Below are 23,976 nucleotides of genomic sequence, written 5' to 3'. Positions count from 1 at the left end.
TTAGTCCAAGTTCAAATTTCAGAGGCCAAAACCTTTATTTTCTCTTTTGTTTTATTTTTTCCTATAGATCTGCATTGATGTATATATCTCCAAATGTTGATTATGTTCATCTGGACGTAGCATTTTGTGGGAGAAACATTTTGTCACTCATCCAAGTGACTTCAGTCTCAGCTGACTGCAGGTTTCCCCAATCTTATAAACAGTACATTTACATATTGACTGAAACCAGCCCACTGGAGGCACTATGGGCTGGGAGGTCACCTTGATCATAATTAGGCAAATTCTCATGACCATTGATCAATCACCACTGATCAAAGACCACAGAGACCTCCCAGCCCAATGTTCTTTTAGTGGGCTGGTTTCAGTCATTATGTACTGTTTATAAGATTGGGGAAACCTGCAATCAGCTGAAACTGAAGAAGTCACTTGGATCAATGATGAAATGTTTCTCCCACTGAAAACGCTACGTCCAGATGAATAGAATCAACTTTTGGAGATTTACTTAATACGATTCTAATTCTGATTCTGATGATTGAGCATGCATCAAGACATTGATGTCTACAATTTTAAACAATTTAGTTTACTATAAAAAATCAGTTACAGCTTTGTTATATTTACTACTTAGTCCCTAAGGACCCCAAAGCACTTTAGACTACATTCAGTCACCCACCCATACACACACATTTACACACTGGTGATGGCAAGCTACATTGTAGCAACAGCTGCCCTGGGGTGCACTGACAGAGGCGAGGTTGCCGGACACTGGCGCCACCGGGCCCTCCAACCACCACCAGTAGGCAACAGGTGAAGTGTCTTGCCCAAGGATACAACGACCGAGACTGTCGTTGCAGGGGTCATGATCGCCCCCATTAAATTAAATGACCTTGGGATATGTTGGTATACAGATGTGTGATAGCAGAGGGTGGTTAGGGTGACTGTCTATTACAAACGTTTTAAAGTGAAGGTTTGATTACATATTGACTTACAGAGCTTTTTTGGAGGCTTTTACCACTGGTAGCAGCCTCAGAAGAGCCTCCTCTGAAGCAGAGTATTTCTTCAGGTCAAACACATCCAGATCTTTTTTTGATGACAGTAAGACGAAGACCAGAGCTGACCACTGAGCAGGAGACAGTTTATCTGTGGAGAGACTTCCTGATTTCAGGGACTGTTGGATCTCCTCCACTAGAGAACGATCATTCAGTTCATTCAGACAGTGAAACAGATTGATGCTTTTCTCTGCAGACAGTTTCTCACTGAGCTTCTTCTTGATGTAATGAACTGTTTCCTTATTGATCTGTGAGCTACTATCTGTCTGTCTCAGGCTACCTCTTAGGAGAGTCTGATTGGTCTCCATTGAAAGACCCAAGAGGAAACGGAGGAACAAGTCCAGATGTCCATTTGGACTCTGTAAGGCCTTGTTCACAGCACTCTGGTAGAAGTGTTTCTCTGCAGATTCTCTTGTTTCAGACTTCTTGGAGGTTGTTTGTTGTTCTTCCAGCAGATTGATTCCAAACTTGATGAAGATCATGTGGACATGAAGAGCAGCCAGAAACTCCTGAACACTCAGATGGATGAAGCAGAACACCTTGTCCTGGTACAGTCCTCTCTCCTCTTTAAAGATCTGTGTGAACACTCCTGAGTACACTGAGGCTGCTCTGATATCGATGCCACACTCTGTCAGGTCCAATTCATAGAAGATCAGGTTTCCTTTCTGCAGCTGATCAAAAGCCAGTTTTCCCAGTGACTTAATCATCTTCCTGCTCTCTGGACTCCAGTGTGGCTCTGTCTCAGCTCCTCCATCATACTTGACCTTCTTCACTTTGGCCTGAACCACCAGGAAGTGGATGTACATCTCAGTCAGGGTCTTGGGCACCTGTCCTCTCTTTCTGGTTTTCAGCACATCCTCCAGAACAGTAGCAGTGATCCAGCAGAAGACTGGGATGTGGCACATGATGTAGAGGCTTCGTGATGTCTTGATGTGGGAGATGATCTTGCTGGCTTGCTTCTTATCTCTGAATCTCTTCCTGAAGTACTTCTTTTTCTGTAGATCAGTGAACCCTCTGACCTCTGTCACCATGTCGAAACAGTCAGGAGGGATCTGACTGGCTGCTCCAGGTCGTGTGGTTATCCAGAGGCGAGCAGAGGGAAGCAGTTTCCCCCTGATGAGGTTTATCAGCAGCACATCCACTGAGGTGGACTTTCTAGGATCAGTTAGGATTGCAGTTTTGTGGAAGTCCAGAGGAAGTCGACACTCATCCAGACCATCAAAGATGAACACAACCTGGAAGTCTTCAAAGCTGCAGATTTCTGCTTCTTTGGTTTCAGTAAAGAAGTGATGAACAAGTTCCACCAAGCTGAACATTTCCTCTTTCAGCACATTCAGCTCTCTGAAAGTGAATGGAAATATGAACTGGATGTCCTGGTTGGCTTTGTCTTCAGCCCAGTCCAGCGTGTATTTCTGTGTTAAGACTGTTTTCCCAATGCCAGCCACTCCCTTTGTCAGCACTGTTCTGATTGGTTCATCTCTTCCAGGTGAGGCTTTAAAGATGTCTTCTTGTCTGATTGTTGTTTCTGGTCTGTCTGGTTTCCTGGATGCTGTTTCAATCTGTCTGACCTCATGTTCATCATTGACCTCTGCAGTCCCTCCCTCTGTGATGTAGAGCTTTGTGTAGATCTGATTCAGAAGGGTTGGGTTTCCAGCTTTAGCAATCCCCTCAAACACACACTGGAACTTCTTTTGCAGTGTCAATTTTACCTTACGTTGGCATACTGTAGGAAAATTCTCTGTAAACAAATACAGAATATTATGCATTATCTTTTTAAAGTGCTGATATTTGGTTACATTTTGGTCCATCTCTTAAAACAATAGTTTATTTATTAAATAGCTAGAAACTTTATAGAAATTTTCTTACTTCTCTGCAGATGGTCAGCCAGCCCCTCCTGCTTCATTCTCCTCAGGAAATCCACTGTGATCTTCATAAATGCCTCTCTGCTGCTCCTCCTCTGCTCATCATCCTCCCTCTGAGTCTCTAAGCATTCTGGGTAATCTGGACTCAGAACCTTTTGGATCTTCTTCAGCTCGTTCTTCACAAAATTAATGATGTTGTCCTCCAGCAGCTGGAACAGAATACTCTATGAATGACCCAATCAGACTGAAATTATGCAGCCAAACATCCGATCCATGTTGGACATACTGACAATCCACTGGTCTACAAAGAGCAGCATGGAGATGCCTGTGAACAGAATAGATGGAAAAGTAGTTGTTGTACATGTACAGACCATAAATATGGAGTCCAGGTTTGTTTGATGCTGCTGGGAAGGCTGACCACTGGGAACCTCTGAGCTCTCCTGATCCACTCTGTGGAGGAATCATCAAGAATTAGTTAAAGCACAGGATAAAGATCCAGTAGTTTTCTGCTAAAATAACTTAATCTGAATCAACTTTGTCAAGTTTCAAGGTCTCAGATTAAGAGAATATTGGTAATTTTTAGTCAGTTTTTCATGGACTCTCTTTCAGCTTTGATGCAAGGGATGATGTTGCAAAGCTCAGAAGAAACTTTGAAACTTCATTAAATTGAAAAAAAAATCAAGTTTATGAATAATTCTCCTGAGTGTGTGCATTAGTATTGAACTTTGAGCTGTGTGTTGTTGCTGCTCTTCACTTTTTTTTTTAACAGCTTTTGTCCTGTAAAGGTTTGTTAGCTGCAGTGAACCTACAACAACAGCAGGAGATGATTCTGGAGTTTAAACAGTCACAGATTGACTTTGGGACTGACCTCAAACAACAAGTTGTCATGCTGATAGTCTACACATCCATTGGCTCACAGTTGTAGTTATGTGTGCAGAATAAGACAATGCTTCAGACAGATGTCCCCACACACACAGCAGTAAAACATCAGCCTGTGTGGACAGATGGATGTCTGAAGCCTCCAAGCATTTACATGGAAAAGCTTCAAATGTCTGTTTGTGTCAACAGTTCAGTGAGCAGAAGATGAACTGATCTCCAGAAGGCACAAAGTGTTCTCCATCTATAAGATACAAATGTGAAACCTTTCCTACGGAATCTGCAGCAAATATGAACATTTTTGTAGCTGCTGATCAATCCTACATCACGGACGGAATTTGAGCTCAGTCCTTTACACAGAACAGCTTCAGCTCGGGGTGTTGGTGGATTTTCACTTCAGGCACTTCTACCATGTTTCTGCTGGATTAGGATCCAGAGTTTGAGTTTGTTTGGTGCTTCTAAAACATATTATTATTATTATTCAACCGTCCTTTGGAAGAACGACTTATTTGCTTTGTGTCACAGTCTGACTTTCTCCTGAGACTCAATGATACTACAAGAGGAGCAGCAGTAGGAGGATTTAGAGCTGAGTTAATAACACTAAATAAAATATGAGGTCCTTGACAGATGTTAGACATGATCTTGGAGCAATACTTTGTTTCTGCTTTACAGCCTTCTGATTATTTAGCAATGATCTGGTAACATTATTCAACCAAGGCTGGGTTTTAGGTTTTACACTACTGATTGTGAGAGGACCAATGGGACCAAGAATTTCCAAGCAGGTTGAATTTAACAGGAAGAAAGTTGTTGTTTGTCTGAATGGATGAATCTATCTAAACATAAGGGATGATTACATTTTTTATAAGAACAAAGAAAATGATCAGCTGTATCTGAGGCGGAGGAACACTGGTACAATCTCTAGCACAGTTGGGATATTTGATCATTCCTGACATCCTGGGGCCAGTCAGGACTGCTCCTCAACAGTAGCTCAGATATTTAGGAGTGATTGGAAGTCATAAACCAGAAGAGTAGAAGAAACAAAGCGACCATGAACAGAACAGTTAACAGCTACACACACAGGTGCCATGTTGACACAACCCTATGACAGGCAGCCCGGAGCTGAGCCAGCATGAACACCACTGTGGTTCAGTGTTGTCCTGATGGAGTCTTATTAACAGCAGCCAGTATAAGCCAGGCTTTAGCTGCTGAGTGTCTATGTGACCTCTCAGACTGTTTGCATGTTCACAGCTGAAATAAAGCTGCCTCTGTGGCTTCATCCTGTTGTGTTTGGGTCCAATCCTGCCTGCCACACAGCGCTAAAGGACAAAGTCTAATATTTGTATCTTTTTAATCAATCTTTGGTCATATTTATCCAGGAAAATACAAACATCTCATCATCACAGGTCTCTGACCTTGTTGGTCCAGATTCATTACTGAAGTCTGGAGTTTTATCTTTTTCTCTGTATGTATTATTGTAGGGTCAACCTTATAATATAAAATACTCTAAGGCAGCCATTATTGTGATTTGAGCTGTATAAATAAAATTGAATTGAACTGAATACTGACTTACATTTATTCATGGAGATTCACTCTAAGCTTAGCCAATATTGTTTTCTTTTTAATGAATCTTTGTAAAAATCTGAGGGTGTTTCAGGTCATATTTATCCAGGAAAACACAAACATGTAAAGGAGTCATCACAGCTCTCTGACCTCGTTGGTCCAGGTTCACCACTGAAGTTTAGAGGTCGATCTTTGGACCGGTCACTCCTCACAGACGGACAGCTGGACCCTGCAGACTGTGACCTCTGACCTCTGCAGACACAAACATGATAAAGTGATTGAAGCAGCTGTGATAACACAGACTGCAGATAATGCAGCTGTTTCCTGTCAGTAACAGTCCTCTTGGATTAGAGTACAAATTTCTGTTTCTGTTTCTGTCAACAGTTTTGTGAGCAGAAGATGAACTGATCTTACTTCATTCTATTCTACTTTAAAAGTAGAATGGGAGGGAGAGCCTTTAGTTTTCAGACCCCTCTTCTATGGAAACAGCTTCCAGTTTGGATTTGAGAGACAGACAGTATATCTACTTTTAAGATTAGGCTTCAAACTTTCCTTTTTGCTAAAGCATATAGTTAGGGCTGGACCAGGTGACCTGGAATCCTCCCTTAGTTATGCTGCAATAGACATAGGCTGCCGGGGGATTCCCATGATGCACTGGGTGTTTCTTCTTCACTCACTATGTGTTAACAGACCTCTCTGCATTGAATGTATCGTACTTATTAATCTCTGTCTCTCTTCCACAGCATGTCTTTATCCTGTCTTCCTTCTCTCACCCCAACCGGTCGCAGCAGATAACCCCGCCCCTCCCTGAGCCTGGTTCTGCCGGAGGTTTCTTCCTGTTAAAAGGGAGTTTTTCCTTCCCACTGTTGCCACAGTGCTTCCTCATAGGGGGTCATATGACTGTTGAGTTTTTCTTTGTATGTATTATTGTAGGGTCAACCTTATAATATAAAATACTCTAAGGCAGCCATTATTGTGATTTGAGCTGTATAAATAAAATTGAATTGAACTGAATACTGACTGTGAGGAATTAGAGAAATTATTTTACTGCTATTGTTAATCATCATCATCATTACCATTGCATTAATAATACAATCTGCAGTATTGATATTGTATTCAAATGTTTAAACATATTGGTACCCAATTAGCCTTTATTACAGGTGCAGTTATAACCACTCTAAACTGTTGAGTTGAATCTATAATCTTAAATGCTTTTGAATGCTTGTTATAATCTGAAATGTGTACGTGCTGGCCTTCTGTCTGGTGGAAAAGGTTACAAGTTTCAGCTGGTGAAGGGAGAGGTGAAACTGAGGGCATTTCATGATGACACACACACACACTCACACATTAGATAGACTCATTTATAGGTGAGAGGTTAATCATGTTTGCTTGTAACTCTAAAATTGTCCCTGTAAAAGAGGAATAGTTTCTTGCTGTCTCTGCAAAAAGAGGAACAGTTTCTTGTAGGGTGTGGGTCTGGTTTTCCAGACAAGAAGTGAAAGTCAGAAGGCTGACAGGAAGCATCTGCTGTGGAGAAGGAGACAATGTTATTTTAAACTGTGTTAAGTCATTGTGGTTTTGAATTCTATGTATGAACTGTATCTGAGTGTCAATTAAGGGGCGTCAGTAAATTTAAGCCCTGAAAGGTATAAAACACCTGCTTATGCTCTGTAAGTCGGGGATCGGCGCTGTCTGCGTACAGCGGGCGGTCTTCCCCACGCGTGTCATTAAAGTCAGCGTTTGACTCCACCCGGCCGGATCAGTGTTGTTATTTTGAAAGTTGATTACCTCCTGTATCCCTCCTCAATATTGAACCTTAACATTTATTCATGGAGATTCACTCTAAGCTTAGCCAATATTGTTTTCTTTTTAATGAATCTTTGTAAAAATCTGAGGGTGTTTCAGGTCATATTTATCCAGGAAAACACAAACATGTAAAGGAGTCATCACAGCTCTCTGACCTCGTTTGTCCAGGTTCACCACTGAAGTCTGGAGGTTGAGGTTTGGACTCATCACTCCTCACGGACGGACAGCTAGATCCTGCAGACTGTGACCTCTGACCTCTGCAGACACAAACATGATAAAGTGATTGAAGCAGCTGTGATAACACAGACTGCAGATAATGCAGCCTTTTCCTGTCAGTAACAGTCCTCTTAGATTAGAGTACAAATTTCTGTTTCTGTTTCTGTCAATAGTTTTGTGAGCAGAAGATGAACTGATCTTACTTCATTCTATTCTACTTTAAAAGTAGAATGGGAGGGAGAGCCTTTAGTTTTCAGACCCCTCTTCTATGGAAACAGCTTCCTGATTTTGTTACAAATTCATTTTCATTTCCTCTCAGCTCACGAACACAGTCAGGAAATCAATCAGAATAAACAGTAATTATAATGTCAGTGCAGAATTATTTCTCTTAACTCAGTGAGTTCAGCTCTCTGACCTCGTTGGAGCATATCAGAGACATTTGTGCACACTCCTTTGTTGTGATCACTGTTGGTTTATTACTCAAAGTCATTATTACACATATTGCACAGAACACTTTAATTAAAAGTAATGCAGTACATTACTTAATTACTCCAAGGAGAAAGACATTCATTATCCTACCCATTATGTTACTGTCATTGTTGTGACCGTTTTTATGAATCATAACTTGTATTCATTTCTTTTTTTTTCTTTAAAACTGTGAGAATATACCTACCTAGTTTTGTTATATAAATTTATAATTATTTTTTGTTTTTGAAAAGTGATTCGTTTAGTAAATTTTGTACCCTCCCATTAATAAGCGCACGCTGTGGGGGTGTGGTGGAATTTTTTGACCACATTTTGAACTTGTGGAATTAGATTAAGTTAATTTTTTTATGTTTAAGTTTATGTTTAAGTTGTAATAATAAGAAAGCATTGAGTTATTTTTTTGTTTATATTTTACCATGAAATAAACACCATATATTTTCAAAGAATCAAGTCAGAAGAACATTCTGAAACAAACCACTCGTTTCCACCCACGGCCTTTTCTTGGACTATTTTTCTGTTCTGGAACTTAAAAGGCTGTGACAGTCATGTTACTGTGTAAAATGAGCTGAAACACTGTCTGAGAATGACCATTTAACAACATAAACCTGAGGCTACAGCCCCACACACCAACACAGATCCTATCCTGATGAGGACACACGTGATCTTTCTCTGAGTGTTTATGAACACAAATCAAAGATGAAACAGCACAAAGACACTTCGAAGTGATTCTACTGTAGAAACATGAACAGGTAGAAACCTGCAGCCTGACTGCTCATCACTGTTAAGTGATAAGTGATATATATATTTTTTTAAAAATACTTGTGTCTTTAAGAACTCTGGCAGGTGTATCATGTGTAACTTCCACTGGACAAGCTGGACTATAAAATTAATTACATCATGTTTAGACTTGTCACTCTGTAAGGACACAGAGCTGGGTGGAGGTCCAGGCTGGTTCCTGTGAATAATGATGGAGCAGTGATGTGAGTGCTGAGCTGTGACATGGAGAAGAGTCATGGACAGTTAGAGATGGTCATCTCACCTCTGAGCTTTGGTCTGGCTCTCATGTTCCCCACACAGAGTGGTTTTAGAGGGAGGGACTCCCTCCTCTCTGTCCTCACACTGATCCATGTTGCTCAATTCACATCAGCTCACACACACTTTCTACCTTCACCTGCAGAGGAAACACAAATCATTCATGTGCACATCAACTGAAATCCTTCTTTCCATCATGTGTGCTGTCCAAATATCAGCTGCTTCTTTCCTGCTTCATCTCAGTGTCAGCTGAATGCAGTCAGACGGAAGTGTGAGGCAGAGGAAGCCGCCATCAGCTGCTCTACTATCAGTCCACTAGATGGAGCCGTGAAGCACACACGATGCATTCACTGACACACACTGATTCACTCTGACTGGAAGCTTCAGTCCATTAATATTCAGACAGTTCATCTTTAAACATTTCAGCTGATCCAGGACTCCAAGACGATCTGCAGAGATCAAAGCTTCACTCTAATTATTTCTGTATAGTTTTAACAGGAAAGTCTTTCTAAGCTCCTTAGAATGCAATAGGTGTAGGTTGCTGAGGGATTCTCATGATGCGCTAAGTGTTTCTTTTTAGACCCTTTTTTTTACTCACTATCTGTCTCATTACTTATTATTGATCTCTGTCTCTCTTCCATAGTGAGTCTTTGTCTTGGCTTCCTCCCCTCACCCACAACCAGTTGCTGGAGGTTTCTTCCTGTTAAAATCGAAAAGTTTTCTTGATATTATTGTCACGTGAGCAGATGTAGACACAACTATCCGGCCCTGCAGCGCTGGGCCCAGACCCGCCGTCTGACCTTGGCTGGAGATAAGCATTCGGAGGCGTTTGGAATCCAAATTGGGACGAAGTGTCTAAAAAGTTCTGTTATCAGGGAGAGAATTTGTTGTTGTTCAGCCATTAGCCCTGAGACCACAGCTGGCGCCGATATGGTAGCTGAATGATGGTGGTTTTCCTTTAGTGTGAACAAATGCACCTCAATTTTACAGTTGATCTAAATGTCCATCACTGGTCTCTCAATCTCCCGTTGGAGAGCCGTGAGCTCCTCCAAGATCATGTTAAATTTGCACTCAAAGATTCTGAGTATTCACGACAGCCATGAGCTTCTCTGAGATCTTATCTGTGTTGCGTTCGGATTACTCCTCACCCCCTACCCAACCTTGTGGCTTATCACGTGCTCCAACGTTGTACTGTGGACATTTATGTGCTCCCTGTGCAGAGGAGTTTTTCTGTTTCCTGTCCCCATGCTGTCCTCCCATAGGTGCCAAGTATGAGTAGAGGTCTCTTTCTCCTCTTCTACTTTCCCATTTTATGAACCTTTTCAGTGTTTTTCTGTAACGCTGCCGATCTCCGACCTGTATTCCCATGTGATGTCTATGTTGTGTGTGTAAGTTGGGGGGGGGGGGGGGGGTTCTATTCCACTGCGGGGCGACCTGCATATGGCCAAATAAAGCCTTTCATTCATTCATTCATTCATTCATTCTTTCTTTCTTTTTTAGTGGCTGCTCAGATGTGTTTGGGGCTATCTAGAATATAAAAATGCAAATACTTTACTTTTAGGCTCTAAGCTATTTGCTAGCTTTATTTCAGTAATGAAATGTATTCTACAAATATCATTGAGAGGGTAAAGAGCTGGTCCATGTGTTCCATGAACAAAACCACATTGGTCCTCTTGAATCCTAGGTTTGACTAACAGACAGATTCTCCTCTCCAGTTTCCCTGGGATGCTCAGGAGTGTGATCCCCCTATAGTTGGAACACATCCTCTGGTCCCCTTTGGTGAAGATGGGAAGCACCTCCCCAATCTGCTTCTCCAAAGGTAAGGCCCCTGATCTGTATGTAACATTCTAGTGATGACAGCCCTACAACATCCAGAGCCATCAGGAACTTAGGGTGAGTCTCATCGACCCCAGGGACACTAACACTGTGCAGTTTTTTTTACTACATCAGTGACTTCACCCCCAGTGATGGCCAACTGATCACAAAAACAGATGTAATTCACAGAGGATAATACATATACTTGATGTGGAGATATCATCTGAATTTCAGGAGCAGGACCGCTCCTCCTTCGCGCCCCCTCTGGCCTCAGCCTATAAAAGCTCCCCTTCTCCAATACCCGTTGTTCTCATTTTCATGCCCCACTCTGCCCCCCCTTTTTTTCTGTCTTCTCTTCTCCTGTCCTCTTCTCTCTTCCTTTCCTCCCTTTATTTCTGGTTAGTACAGGGGGTTCTGCCCGGCCCGAGAGCCGTCGCCAGTCCCCTTCAAGGCCTTCCTCAAATCACAGCACTAATCACACTTCCTCATCCCCCATTGCTCATCGTTACCAAGGGAGTGGTCCCTGCTAGTGAAATAAGAATAGTGAGCTTTTTTAACAAAAAGGAAGCCTTTTTTGTTCACTTTTTAAGAATTATTTAACAAACGCTCTGAAGAGCAGAAAAATCAACATAGACATGATAGACATGTGCAGGAGTAGTTTCAAACAAAGGATTATTTTGCAGATCTATTTGAGTTCATGTAATTCATGTAATTATGGCATCAGTTCATTTCAATGTGTTGTTATTTTGTTTTTTCCATCACACTGTGGACAGAAATCAACCATCCAGTTCTGAGCGTAAAACAAAACTACAGTAGCTCAGGGTCAAAGATACATAGATATCTATTGCAAAATAACAGCATAGTTAAAAATACTGTTCTCACTTTTTTACTGTGTTTTCTGTTTCTGAACATCACTGCAGAGCTTGTATCAAGGTCACTTTAATCTTCTTGCAGGACTCAAGGCTGTCATCAGTCGGAGAAGAGCAGTGTTCGGACTTCATGGAGTTCGTTTTGGAGAAAACCTGCTAGCATGCGTATATTCATGCATCCATGGTCTCGTATGGCATTACATTTCTCTTCACTTGCATCCCAGTCACGGAAGTGTTGGAGGTAGTCCGTAAGAGATTACAGGATGACCCCAACCTCAGCAGCAGGATCACTCTCAGCATCAATCAAGTGTGTTTGAACTGTGTCTTCATTCCACCTACTTCACATACAAGGGTCAGTCCTACAGGGAGAAACATGGGTGTGCGGTGGGCTCCCCAGTTTCACCCATCGTGGCCAATTTGTACATGGAAGAAGTGGAAAAGAGGGCTTTGCTATCCTACCCTGAAACACCACCAAGCCATTGGTTCAGATATGTGGATGACACCTGGGTGAAAATCAAATCTCAGGACGTACCACAATTCACGGATCACATTAACTTGGTGGACCGACACATCAAATTCACCAGGGAGGATATGAAAAGTGGCAGGTTAGCCTTCTTAGACTGTAAGATTTCCATCAGTAATGGGGGACATCTAAAAGCTGACGTGTACCGTAAACCTACACATACGGATCAGTGTCTAAGGTTTGACTCTCATCATCCACTGGAGCACAAACTGGGTGTCATCAGGACGCTACAAGACAGAGCGAACACCATCCCCACTGACACAGCGGCCAGGGAGACAGAAGAACAGCACATCAAGAAGGCCCTGAGTAAATGTGGTTATCCCAGCTGGACTTTTGTCAAAGCTGGGAAGGTGCCAAAAGAAAGCTCCAGCCGATCCAGGAGAGAAGGACAACCGCTGCCTAAGAGAAAACCTGTAGTGATCCCGTACGTGTCAGGAGTATCGGAGCAGCTGAGAGGCATTTTTTCTAAACACCAGGTCTCTGTGGCTTTTAACCCCCAAAACACGCTGCGCCAAAAACTGGTCCACCCCAAGGATCGGGTTCCCCGACACAAACAGAGTAACATAGTGTACGCTGTTAAGTGCCAGGAGGATTGCCAGGCTTTATACATCGGGGAAACCAAACAACCTCTGGCGAAGAGGATGGCACAACACAGAAGAGCCACCTCGTCAGGCCAGGACTCTGCAGTCTGTTCACACCTACAGGCAAGTGGACACTCTTTCAAGGATGAGGATGTTCACATCCTGGACAGGAAGGAACGCTGGTTTGAGCGCGGAGTCTAGGAGGCCATTTACGTGAAAAGGGAAAGACCATTTCTGAATCGAGGAGGGGGCCTAAGGGTACATCTGTCGCCCTCTTACAATGCTGTGATTGCAGCCATTCCCCTACTCTCTGTGAATGGTACTCATGGCTATTGATCAGTGGTCTTTGATCAGTGGGTTTTGATCAGTGGTTGCTGATCAATGGTCATAAGAATTTGCATAATTAAGATTAAGGAACTGACCTCCCAGCCCATTGTTCCTTCAGTGGGCTGGTTTCAGTCAGACTGAAAGAGACTGAGACTGAAGAAGTCACTTGGATGAGTGACGAAACGTTTCTCCCACAAAATGCTACGTCCAGATGAACAGAATCAACTTTTGGAGATTTACTTTCCTGGATGATTGAGAATGAGAATTTCCCTGATGTATAAATCCTGGCAATCCTCCTGGCACTTAACAGTGTACACTATGTTACTCTGTTTGTGTCGGTGGCGTCATGGTGGGCTGTACGGCAGGCAGGCAGGCAGGCAGGCAGGAAAAGGGACCCAAAATGCAGGACTCTTAAAATGGGACTGGAACTCAAAACGCAGCTTTATTGCTGGTAAAACTTTCTCATAAAACAAAACTCACAAAAGCAAAGCAAAAACAAAGCAAGACTCAGAACAGAGGTGCTGGAAGACTGGACGTAACAAACACACAGCATGTTGAGGGTCGACGCGACATGGAACAGAGGAAGATTCTGACATAAGTACACAGAAGGTAATGAGTGAGGTGGGAACACACGGGGAGCACAACTGAGGACAATTACGTGTAACAAGACAGGGAGGATACTGAACTGAAGATACTAACCCAACATGCAGACCTTAAACGTAACACAGGAAGAACACAGAAACACAGACAGGAGGGGAGAGAGAGCACGGGGAGAGCACAGACATCATGGGCTGGGGAAACATGGGATAAAACATGAGGGGAAACAAGGCACAGAAGCTCAGAACTATATGAACACAAATACACAGATGGAGACATAGGAGCAATTACACAAGAAAATCTGACAACAAATAACTAAGCATAACAACCTAGGGCCTAAAACGTTAAACTAACAAGGTGGACTCAAACCACAATATAAAATAACAAAACACAACAACTGAAACCGCTTGGTCATAAGACCCAGGATTGTGACGGGGGAGCAGATCCTTGGGGTGGACCAATGTTTTTGCGCAGCATGTTTTGGGTTAAAAGCCACAGAGACTCTGTGTTTAGAAACAATGCATCTCAGCTGTTTCAATACTCCTGACACATACGGGATCACTACAGGTTTTTGCTTAGGCAGCAGTTGTACTTCTCTCCTGGACTGGCTGGAGCTTTCTTTGGTTGCCTTCCCAGCTTTGACAAAAGTCCAGCTGGGATAACCACATTTACCACATTTTTTTATCACTCTCTGCAAAATTTGTACTGCAGATGTTACTCTAAGTCACTTGTGCACACACCACAGAGAGAGAGGTGCCTGCCTTCCCCAAAGCATTCAACCTGTGGCACGGAATACATTACCCATCAGACTACCTTCTTAACAGTTATTTCTTTAACTTCTAACATTTTCCTAGTTTTATTTTTACACCCAGGAAACACAGCTGAGGTGTGATGTGGGTCACGAGCCATGGGTTGCCAACTTCCGGTTTAGGAGGATGTTCTTTTTTCTCCCCTGATGCTGTTAAAACAGTTCAGAGGGTGCAGGGAGGGGTCCAATTTCACATTCAGCTGTCTGTTTTGAGTTTGAGTGTATATTTCTCTCAGAAAAGTTTGTTTCTTGCATTTAAACCTTGTTTTTCTACTGTCTTAAAAGGCATTAGTTTAACTGAGAAACTTTGTTAATACAAACTTCACGCGAAGGTCAGGAGAGAGGTAAAGAGATTTCCACACACATATTTTCATGACCAATTACAATGTAGATTCTCAATGAAGGCATGAAAACTTTGAATGAACTATGAATACCCCACACCAGATGGTAGAGTTGAATCCAGGGCCTTTTTGGTGTGAGGCAGTAGTACTAACCACTTTGTCATTTTCTCGCCTGTCTATTAAAGTTTTTACAACAAAAGTTTAAGTGTGTGAATTGTTATGGGGAGGTCTTAAAACAAGATTTCACAGCTTAAAATGGATTTAAGATACAATGTCATCTGAAACAGTGACTTAGTGATATAGATCACCCTGGTATGCAAGTAAAGTAACAAATTTTAGGATTTATAAAATAAATAAGAAATAAAGACATACGTTCTCAAAACAAGATTTATAATCTTCTTCATTGCGCTCTTGCTTAGTATTTCACTCTTCAAACCAAATCAAAAACTTTTTGGCTGGATATATGATTGTAAGTGTCACGGCTGGGGCAGCAGTCGTGTGGTATGGTGTGGTGAGAAAAAGGATCCAAAATGCAGCTACTGGCTGGGGTGCAAGTGAGCTTTTTTTTACACGAGTAACGAAGTGGCAAAAAACAGGAAGAGCAGAACGGGGATTTAAGAAAACCTAAACTGGGGAAAACTATAGAACTAAGCTGAAACCAAACACACACGAGATGAGGAGCAAAATGCACAGAGAATGTTGGCAGAGAGCCACAGAACAAACACCGGGTTACACAGACGACACGACAAGGAACACAGGCAGACACACACTGTAAATACACACAAGGTAATGAGGGAATGACACACAGGAGGGGAGATCAGGACAGCTGAAGATAATTCACAAGACGAGACACAGACCTACAAAGTAGAACAGGAAACTCACAGACTGTTTTACAACACAAAACTCTGGGACACAAACAGAGCACAGAGGGAATAATAAGACACAAGAATGGAACCAAAAGAATAAATATAAAATCAGAATAAACTCAAAATGCTGGGTCACCGATCCAGAATCATGACAGTAAGACTTGGCTACACACTTATATTTTCATGAATGAAAATAATCAACATAAAAAAATGCTGATATGTATGGAGTTTTTAACAGCAATGTTTTAAATTTAAAGCTGAACACCGAAGATCACATTGTTGAAATACAAACTGCTTATTGTTGAGCTCTTGCTCAAGTTCAAATTTTATTTGTCACATGCACAGTCATACAAAGTACAACGTGCAGTGAAATGCTTGTGTCCAGGGATTCGGTGGCAAGCTGCAGATGTAGCCATGCCAAAAAGAAAAAAGAACTGTGAAAATACACACATCCGGGTCAAGAAGAGTAAAAAGAATTCTACTCAAACTGGGTTCCTAACTGGGAGACCAGTTTGAGGACAGTAAAAAAACAACTTGAATGTTCACATTTACATCACGTAAAGCACGTGACAAGCAACCAGGGGGTGAGGGTCTAGGATAAAGAGCCGGTGCAGACAGTAGCCATTTTGTCCTGCAGCCGTTTCCAGCCCTGGACAGACCTACCATCTGCACCGTGTGGTAGCAAGCATCAGAGGCGTTTGGGATGGGTGAGTGTGTGTCTGTGTCAGTGTACATGCGTGTGTGTATGTGTCCTGTGATCAGCTTGAAAGAGTGTCCTTTCACCCAGTTAAGCGAAAGTCAACAGTCCCCAGCCTACGCAGGTGACCTTGCAGGATATCAGTTCAGAGTCCAAAGACAGTCTCATTTTCAGGGAGAAGAGTTTGTTGTTCCATCGTGGGGTAGCCGTGAATGAAGAATATGGTGTTTTTTTTTTAAATATTTGCAAACAGCTGGATTTTTACAGTTGGTCCAATATCTGTCACTGATCACCAGGTCTATCAATTTCCCGTTGAAGAGCCGTGAGTTTCTCCAAGATCTTATCTGTATTGTGTTAAAAGAGCACAGTCCAAGTACTCACGGCTCTCCCCATCACTCCAATCATAGCAGTCAGCCTTGTGGGATTTTAAACAGCCATAGCCGCTTTCTTCAGTCTTTGATAAGCCATTGCCAACCCAGCTCTGATCAGCAAGAGCCCTGTTACCATGGATCTGAATAGGTAAATATCTTCGATGTCCTCAATCGACAGTCCCACCAGACACATGACTGGCCCACTATCCAGCGTGTATCCTGCAGGAAACGTCCCTGCAGGACAATCGTGCTCTCCCAAACCCAGGCTTCTCGTCTAGAAAAGGGTGTCAATTGCATTGAGGGACCAATTGATGATCAAATCCATAATTATTTTGGTTTTAGAGAACAAGACAAAGGCTCTCTGAGGGTTAGAGTTAGATGAGACTAGACAAGGACATGAGAAGCCAAGCAGGAAAGATAAGGGAAAGGGAGAGGGAAAAGATGCAACTGCCTCCTTCAAGAGCAAGAAAGAAGATTAAAAGATTTTTTTTTTTAAAGATTTATATAAGCTCTCTAAAGATTATGAACTATTAGAACTGATCCAATTTCCCTACCCTTGTCACACCTGTGAGTAATCAGGCTGCAGGTTTTTTTAGACCAGCGTTCTCAAACACTCTTTGCTAGAGCATCTGCTAACCCTTGTTAGAGAAGGCCACGTTAATTAAAGCTAAATCTTGTTATAGTTTTTCCTGTGTTTAACGCTGTTTTCTTGCTCACAGTAAAACTTCAGACTTCGCCACTCCACCCTGTTAAGCCTGTCTTAGTTCATCAGCTGGTCCTCACGCAGCCCTCTGCCTATGCTCACCTGCCACCTCTGATGAAGTCTCACAAGTGTCAGTACTGATAAATGATGAGAATTATAATATTTCTGACTTTCTGAGGCAAAATTTCCCAGATTTGAATCAAATCAAATCAGAAACTTGTGAATTGGAATCGAATCAATTATAAAAACTAGTGATGATAACCTGCCCTAGTTTGTTCACAGACAACACTAAACTCACAATAAGTGTGTGTGTAGCTGTGAGGGACTCAGTACAGCCACAATAAATCCAGGTTAAAGGATCACTGCAGACTCACAGCAACACTTAGAGCAACCAGAAGGGGGCGCTGCTCCCACTCCAGTCTGTTGGCTGATTTGATGACACTCAAACAGCAACACAAGTGGATTTAGTGATCCATCAAGGAAATATGAACTTAATAACCTGACTGTATCAAGCACATTACAACTAACATTACTGTCATTTTATTTTGAAAGGACCGTCGGGAAACAGAAGCACACTGCTGTGTGTGACTTTAATGGAGAGATAAAGTTTTTCTTCCATGAAATAAAAAAGAACAGTTTGCTTTGCGGAGAAACCAATGAAACATCAGCTGTTCATCAAAGTGTTCGATTCCAGTCAGTCAATAATCTATAATCATGTGTCTTTAAACACAAGAGTTATCAAAGTTTGTCCTGAAATAAGAGCTGAACATCTGGTCCAAACATTATAGAGCAGAAACAAACAGTAAAACTGTTAAAGGAGGACATAAAGCAAACTTACAGTTTCTTCAAACTCGCACACCAACAACAAGCTCCACTCCACACCTGGACACTAAACACGGACACACAGGTGAGCTGCTTCCTGGAAGGAGGCGGAACTCCACCTGAAGACTGTGAGAGGGCCACACCTTCATGTGATCACTCCAGAAATATGTCGTCTGACTGCTCAGAGTGAACAAACTGATCACAGCTCATGTCTGACTCTTAAAGCTATAAAAGCGCGCCAGCCTCACCTCACAGGTCAAAGGTCATCCGACTGATGAAATCATTGTGCTCAGTGACATCAGTGTGCTGGAAATAAGCTGCAATGATCCATTTAGTGAGCTGCTGTTCTGCTTTCCAAGCTGGAAATGTGCTTATGTGCTTCAGGACATGTGCCATAAAACCAGAAATATTATTACTATTATTAAGAACTCAGAGGCCATCTCCAATAGCCATAGTAACAGTAGCCATGGTTACCATTATTTACATCCTGGAGGATGTCATGACCCTTCACAGAGCACTGAGCCATCTGGTGAACAGGAAGCACAATGTCAGGATGCTCTTCATGGACTACAGCTCAGCTTTCACGGGATCCCCACAGGGCTGCATTTTCAACCCTCTACTGTACACCCTGTACACCAACACACCCAACCAATGTATGTCGATGACACCACCGTGGCTAGGTGGAGGTTGAGGTAGAACTCGTCCCACTGGTGGTCAGAAAATAACCCGAAGCTAAACGTCCTAAAATCCAAAGAACATATCATGGATTTCACAAGGCATTGACAGGTCCACTACTCTCTCATTATCAGTGTTGGGACTAACGCGTTATTAAGTAACGCGTTACAGTAACTACGTTATTATTGTGGTAACGAGCACGGTAACTAGTTATTATGCCAAAATCAGGAACGCGTTATTCGTTACTGGGATTTAGATAGGGTCGTTACTCGTTACTTCGTGTGGTGGCTATCGCGGAGCTTCCACAGATTCAGTAACATTAGCAAGTGGTGGAGGCAGCAGGTTGATGAGGGAAAGGGGACGCAGAAGGAAAAGAGACCCGAGGCGGCCGCCGGTCCAAGTGTGAACTGAACTTCAGGTAAGAAGTTATGACCTGCAGTCTATCTGGGTCAGATATAAACCAAGTTTAGGTGGAGTTTATTTTCGTTGTGCTGACTTTTTCCGTACTGCGTACTAGCTAGCATGACGGAGTTTCTATACAGCTGGGTGGGTGCTATGAAGTTAATGTTGAACTTTATTTTGTTCATAAGTTATTAGAGTTGCCAACCGTCCCGTCTGGTATTCAGAGAAAATATTACGCGTATTGAGGTGAAAAGGAACAGTTTGTCCCGTAATTCAGCTACAATGAAAAAGACACAAAGCTGGAGTTATTCTGTGTCTTTGCTGCACAGCTGCCTCTTCTTCTTTCATTCCCCCCCTCCCTCTCCCGTTTCTACTTCAATCATGAAACTGATCAATGATCAGCTGATCGGCTTTTCTCTCTTGTTTGTTTATCGGTCACTTTGCGCCAGAGAGAGGAAACCAGCCGATGTCGTGTTAAAAAGCAGCACGTTTAAGCTTGATCAGCTGTTGTTAGAATTTATTTAATATTAATTTCTAGTATCAGCTGATGTTTGCTGGAGCCACAGCTGTAAAAAAGCTGCTGGTCATGATATCGGTTTGGTTATCTGGTGAGAGGGAAACATGAAGATGAAACCAGGAGATGTCCTTACTGAATCATCAGAGCTGAACAGGTGATGGAGAGACAGGTTTACCTTTTAGGTGACATGAATGAGTTGAAGGGAAGTTATGAACTGTTTCTGAGAGACAAATAACACCAGGATCCTTTTTTTTATATAGCTGACAGCTGGTAACTGTGCAGGGGCGGGTCTAGCAAAGTTTTTGCCAGGGGGGCAGGTAGGGCATTAACAGGGAGAGGGGGGCACAAAGAAATACTTTTCTTTCTTATTCTCATTTAAAATGTCTAGCTTTTAAAAAATAATTATCTGAATCTTACAACAAACGATTGATAGATTGATACATATATACCATCAAAACAGTGTACATCACTGTCACAACAGCGTTTGTTTTCATTCAAAGGCTTTATGATTTTTCCTATAATGGTGGGCCAGTCTCTAGTCAAAATGCCCGGGCCAATTTTCTGTCCCAGTCCAGCCCTGTATGCAGCTCATCTGCAGTCTGGTGTTACCTACATCTTCCTATTCAGAAGGCAGAATTTCCGAGTTCTGAGTACAATCAAAGCACCACGAATGCAGTTTTTGTGTTGGATGTAAAAGGCGCACATGACGCTGTGACGTAGGCTAGAATCATGGCAGCAGTCAATGACGGTCCAGGCGTGGGATTTCTCTCGTGGAAATATGCACATTATCTTTTCCTTTCTATTGGTAGGTGGCACAGTGCACTTGTGGCAAGTAAGCAAGCTAGAAGACTGTCAAAGTTATGGAAGCAACACATTAACAAGAGAATTCTGAGTAAAACCAAAGTTACTTTCCCTAGTAACTAGTTACTTTGAAAGTAACAAGTAACTTGAAGTAACTGAGTTACTTTTGATAGAAGTAACTAGTAATGTAACTAAGTTACTATTTTAAAGTAACTTACCCAACACTGCTCATTATAAATGGGGAATGGGTTGAAATCTGTCTCCACCTTCAGGTTTCTGGGCACCACATTTTCGCTGATCTCACCTGGACCCACAACACCATCGTCTTGCTAAAGAAGGCCCAGCAGCAGCTGCACTTCCTCCTGAGGAAGAATAACCTGGGCCCAAAGCTGCTGCTGGACTTCAGTGGACACTGTGGAGGTATTCATCTTATCTGTCATTCATTCATGCTTTCTTACTATTTATATTTTCATTCCTGTACAGTTGGTGAGAGGGCAACCAAAATTTTTTGTATTTGTACAATTATGATAAAATGATATCGTATTCTATTCTTCAATAAAGGAACATGTTTTTAATGGCTTTTATTCAAAGTGATCCAAACTGTTTCTAAATTTTAAAACACTAAACTCAGACTATTGCTCCTGAATGCAGCATGGTAAAGGACTCCAAAAAGTTGATTCTGTTCATAGCGTTTTCAGTGGGAGAAACATTTCGTCACTCATCCAAGTGACTTATTCAGTCTCAGCTGACTGCAGGTTTCCCCAATCTTATAAACAGTTCATTTGCATAATGACTGAAACTAGAACCACTGAAGGAACAATGGGCTGGGAGGTCAGTTCCTTAATCATTAATGTGCAAATTTTCACAACCATTGAACAAAGACCACTGATTACAAGGATCAGTGGAAAATGGATGAAGAGCTCCACTTTTCCTTTATCTAAATGGAGGCTTTTACTGTCTGTGTACAAGCTGATGTTTGAGTCTCACTTCAGACTGGATTTAACTGCAGCTTCTCTCTGTGTGTGTGTGTGTGTGTGTGTGTGTGTGTGTGTGTGTGTGTGTGTGTGTGTGTGTGTGTGTGTGTGTGTGTGTGTGTGTGTGTGTGTGCAGGCCACACCTTCGTGTGTTCAGTCCTGTCCAGTCGGACTGTTCAGGCTGAATCTAAGCCAAAGTAAAGTTCACATGCTAATGTGTGAATCCATGAAACTTTGTTCTAGCTGTCAATGTAAAAACACTGATTGGTGTGAGCTGAGGTGTGTCACATTTACTGAATCCAGTTCTCGGGACTCCTGAGTGAACTTGTTCAAGTATACAAGTCCAAACTTGCTGTACTTGGTACTTAGAAAAGATGAGCTGGTACCTAAAATGAGTCAGAACTCCACCTCTGATAGAAACAAGAGAGAGGAGAGTATGCTGATTTTCACAATAAGAGCATGTGTTTCAAGAGGACTTTGATGTATGTGGATCCACAGAAGGATGAGGTAGAATGAAGTTACCTGACACATGTTTAAGTCCTACAGCAGTTTGTGAAACAGTCCTGTAAAAGTAATTATGTTTTGTGTCCGCACACACAAACTGTACGTTCATGTGATTAATTCAGAAGTAATGCACTTTAATAGGAGAGTATCACCATGGTGACCAACAAAACAAAGTTTATGGTTGTATTTTAATCTAAACCATGATTTTCTTTGTAAACATAACCCAGCAGCTTCAATGCTGAATTTTAACAAAGTTTTTTAATTGACCTCATATTTAATGAATCTATTTCCTTCAATATATAAATTTATATATTAATGGTTTTATTTCACATGTTGTGACAGAGTCTCTTTATCTGCAGTGTCCCTGCAGAAAATGATCTAATGGAACAAACTACAGCTACAGGTTGTCAAAGGAGCTTGCAAAGAAAAGCGTCTGGACTTCTTTAAGTTACTTGAAGACGTTTCACCTCTCATCCGAGAGGCTTCTTCAGTTCTAAGGTCAAATGGTGGAGAGTCCCAGATATAACCCTAGTGGGAGTGTCCCCCCACAGAGGGACAAAAGGACCCCCTGATGATCCTCTAATCGCCTGAGCCAAGGTGTGGAACTGGGTGTGGGTCCCAATCAGCCAGAGTTTCGGGTGGGTTCATTGTGAAACCTGGCCCCACCTTATCATGCGAATTCCTGAGGTCAGATGGCCCAGGGTGTGAGTGGGCGTTAAGGCGTCTGGGAAGGGATCTCAAAACTGGATTATAGATGGCAGAGAGTTGGTGTCGTAAACCACCGCCTCTGTTCAAAGATGGTCGCTCACAGTGGACATAGATGCTTCTTTCACTCCTCTTTCAAACCATCTGTCCTCTCTGTCCAAAATGTGAACATTGGCATCCTCGAAAGAGTGTCCTTTATCCTTAAGATGCAGATGGACAGCTGAATCTTGTCCTGTGGAGGTCGCTCTTCTGTGTTGTGCCATGCCACTCTTCTGTGTTGTGCCATGCCACTTCACAAGCGCATGGCACAACACAGAAGAGCCACCTCCACGGGACAAGATTCAGCTGTCCATCTGCATCTAAAGGTCAAAGGTCACTCTTTCGAGGATGCCAATGTTCACATTTTGGACAGAGAGGACAGATGGTTTGAAAGAGGAGTGAAAGAAGCCATCTATGTCCACTGTGAGCGACCATCTTTGAACAGAGGCGGTGGTTTACGACACCAACTCTCTGCCATCTATAATCCAGTTTTGAGATCCCTTCCCAGACGCCTTAACGCCCACTCACACCCTGGGCCATCTGACCTCAGGAATTCGCATGATAAGGTGGGGCCAGGTTTCACAATGAACCCACCCGAAACTCTGGCTGATTGGGACCCACACCCAGTTCCACACCTTGGCTCAGGCGATTAGAGGATCATCAGGGGGTCCTTTTGTCCCTCTGTGGGGGGACACTCCCACTAGGGTTATATCTGGGACTCTCCACCATTTGACCTTAGAACTGAAGAAGCCTCTCGGATGAGAGGTGAAACGTCTTCAAGTAACTTAAAGAAGTCCAGACGCTTTTCTTTGCAAGCTCCTTTGACTACGATGACCTGGATGACTGAGTACCTTCACAGACACAGCTACAGGTTATTTCACACCGCAGACTTTATTTCAGCTTTAACATGAGTTTAAATTAAAACATTTTCATTATATATATATATATCGGTCCCTCATCCTATTCATGTAGCCCCTTCCGCCAGGGTTACTTGCATAGTAGCATTCCCAACGCCAATGCCTTCTTGTTCCAGTAGCCCACTTCTCGTCAGGGTGCCCTGGTTCCTCAACACCTGACGCGGACCTTGTTGATCAGGGTGACGTCCGAGCTGGCATGGGGGTCTAGCCTTAGGACCCTTACTGGATACAGACGCCC

At 42.5% G+C, this 23,976-nt stretch overlaps 1 protein-coding gene across 4 annotated transcripts in view; it reads right to left on the bottom strand.

Moving 5' to 3' along the window:
- Window positions 1–23,976, bottom strand: part of LOC148094557 (protein NLRC3-like) — a 278,774-nt gene that overhangs the window by 19,647 nt on the left and 235,151 nt on the right. For 3 of the 4 annotated variants that reach the window (XM_087837555.1, XM_087837554.1, XM_087837557.1), the window contains exons 2-7: window positions 8,892–9,023; window positions 7,306–7,407; window positions 5,495–5,596; window positions 3,280–3,358; window positions 2,913–3,117; window positions 987–2,784 (exon numbers count right to left, since the gene is read on the bottom strand). In XM_087837555.1, the coding sequence (XP_087693681.1) occupies window positions 987–2,784; window positions 2,913–3,117; window positions 3,280–3,358; window positions 5,495–5,596; window positions 7,306–7,407; window positions 8,892–8,980 (2,375 nt within the window). In that variant the 5' untranslated portion in view covers window positions 8,981–9,023. Of the gene's footprint in view, window positions 1–986; window positions 2,785–2,912; window positions 3,118–3,279; window positions 3,359–5,494; window positions 5,597–7,305; window positions 7,408–8,891; window positions 9,024–18,220; window positions 18,283–23,976 lie in introns of those variants that run through there. The other variant, XM_087837556.1, reaches the window with a different exon arrangement.

Source organism: Neolamprologus brichardi, unplaced genomic scaffold, assembly GCF_056152115.1.
Source record: "Neolamprologus brichardi isolate AB-2024 unplaced genomic scaffold, ASM5615211v1 NODE_ptg000036l+_length_2141236_cov_1, whole genome shotgun sequence".
Taxonomy (NCBI): domain Eukaryota; kingdom Metazoa; phylum Chordata; class Actinopteri; order Cichliformes; family Cichlidae; genus Neolamprologus; species Neolamprologus brichardi.
This window is presented reverse-complemented; position numbering and strand designations above follow the sequence as displayed.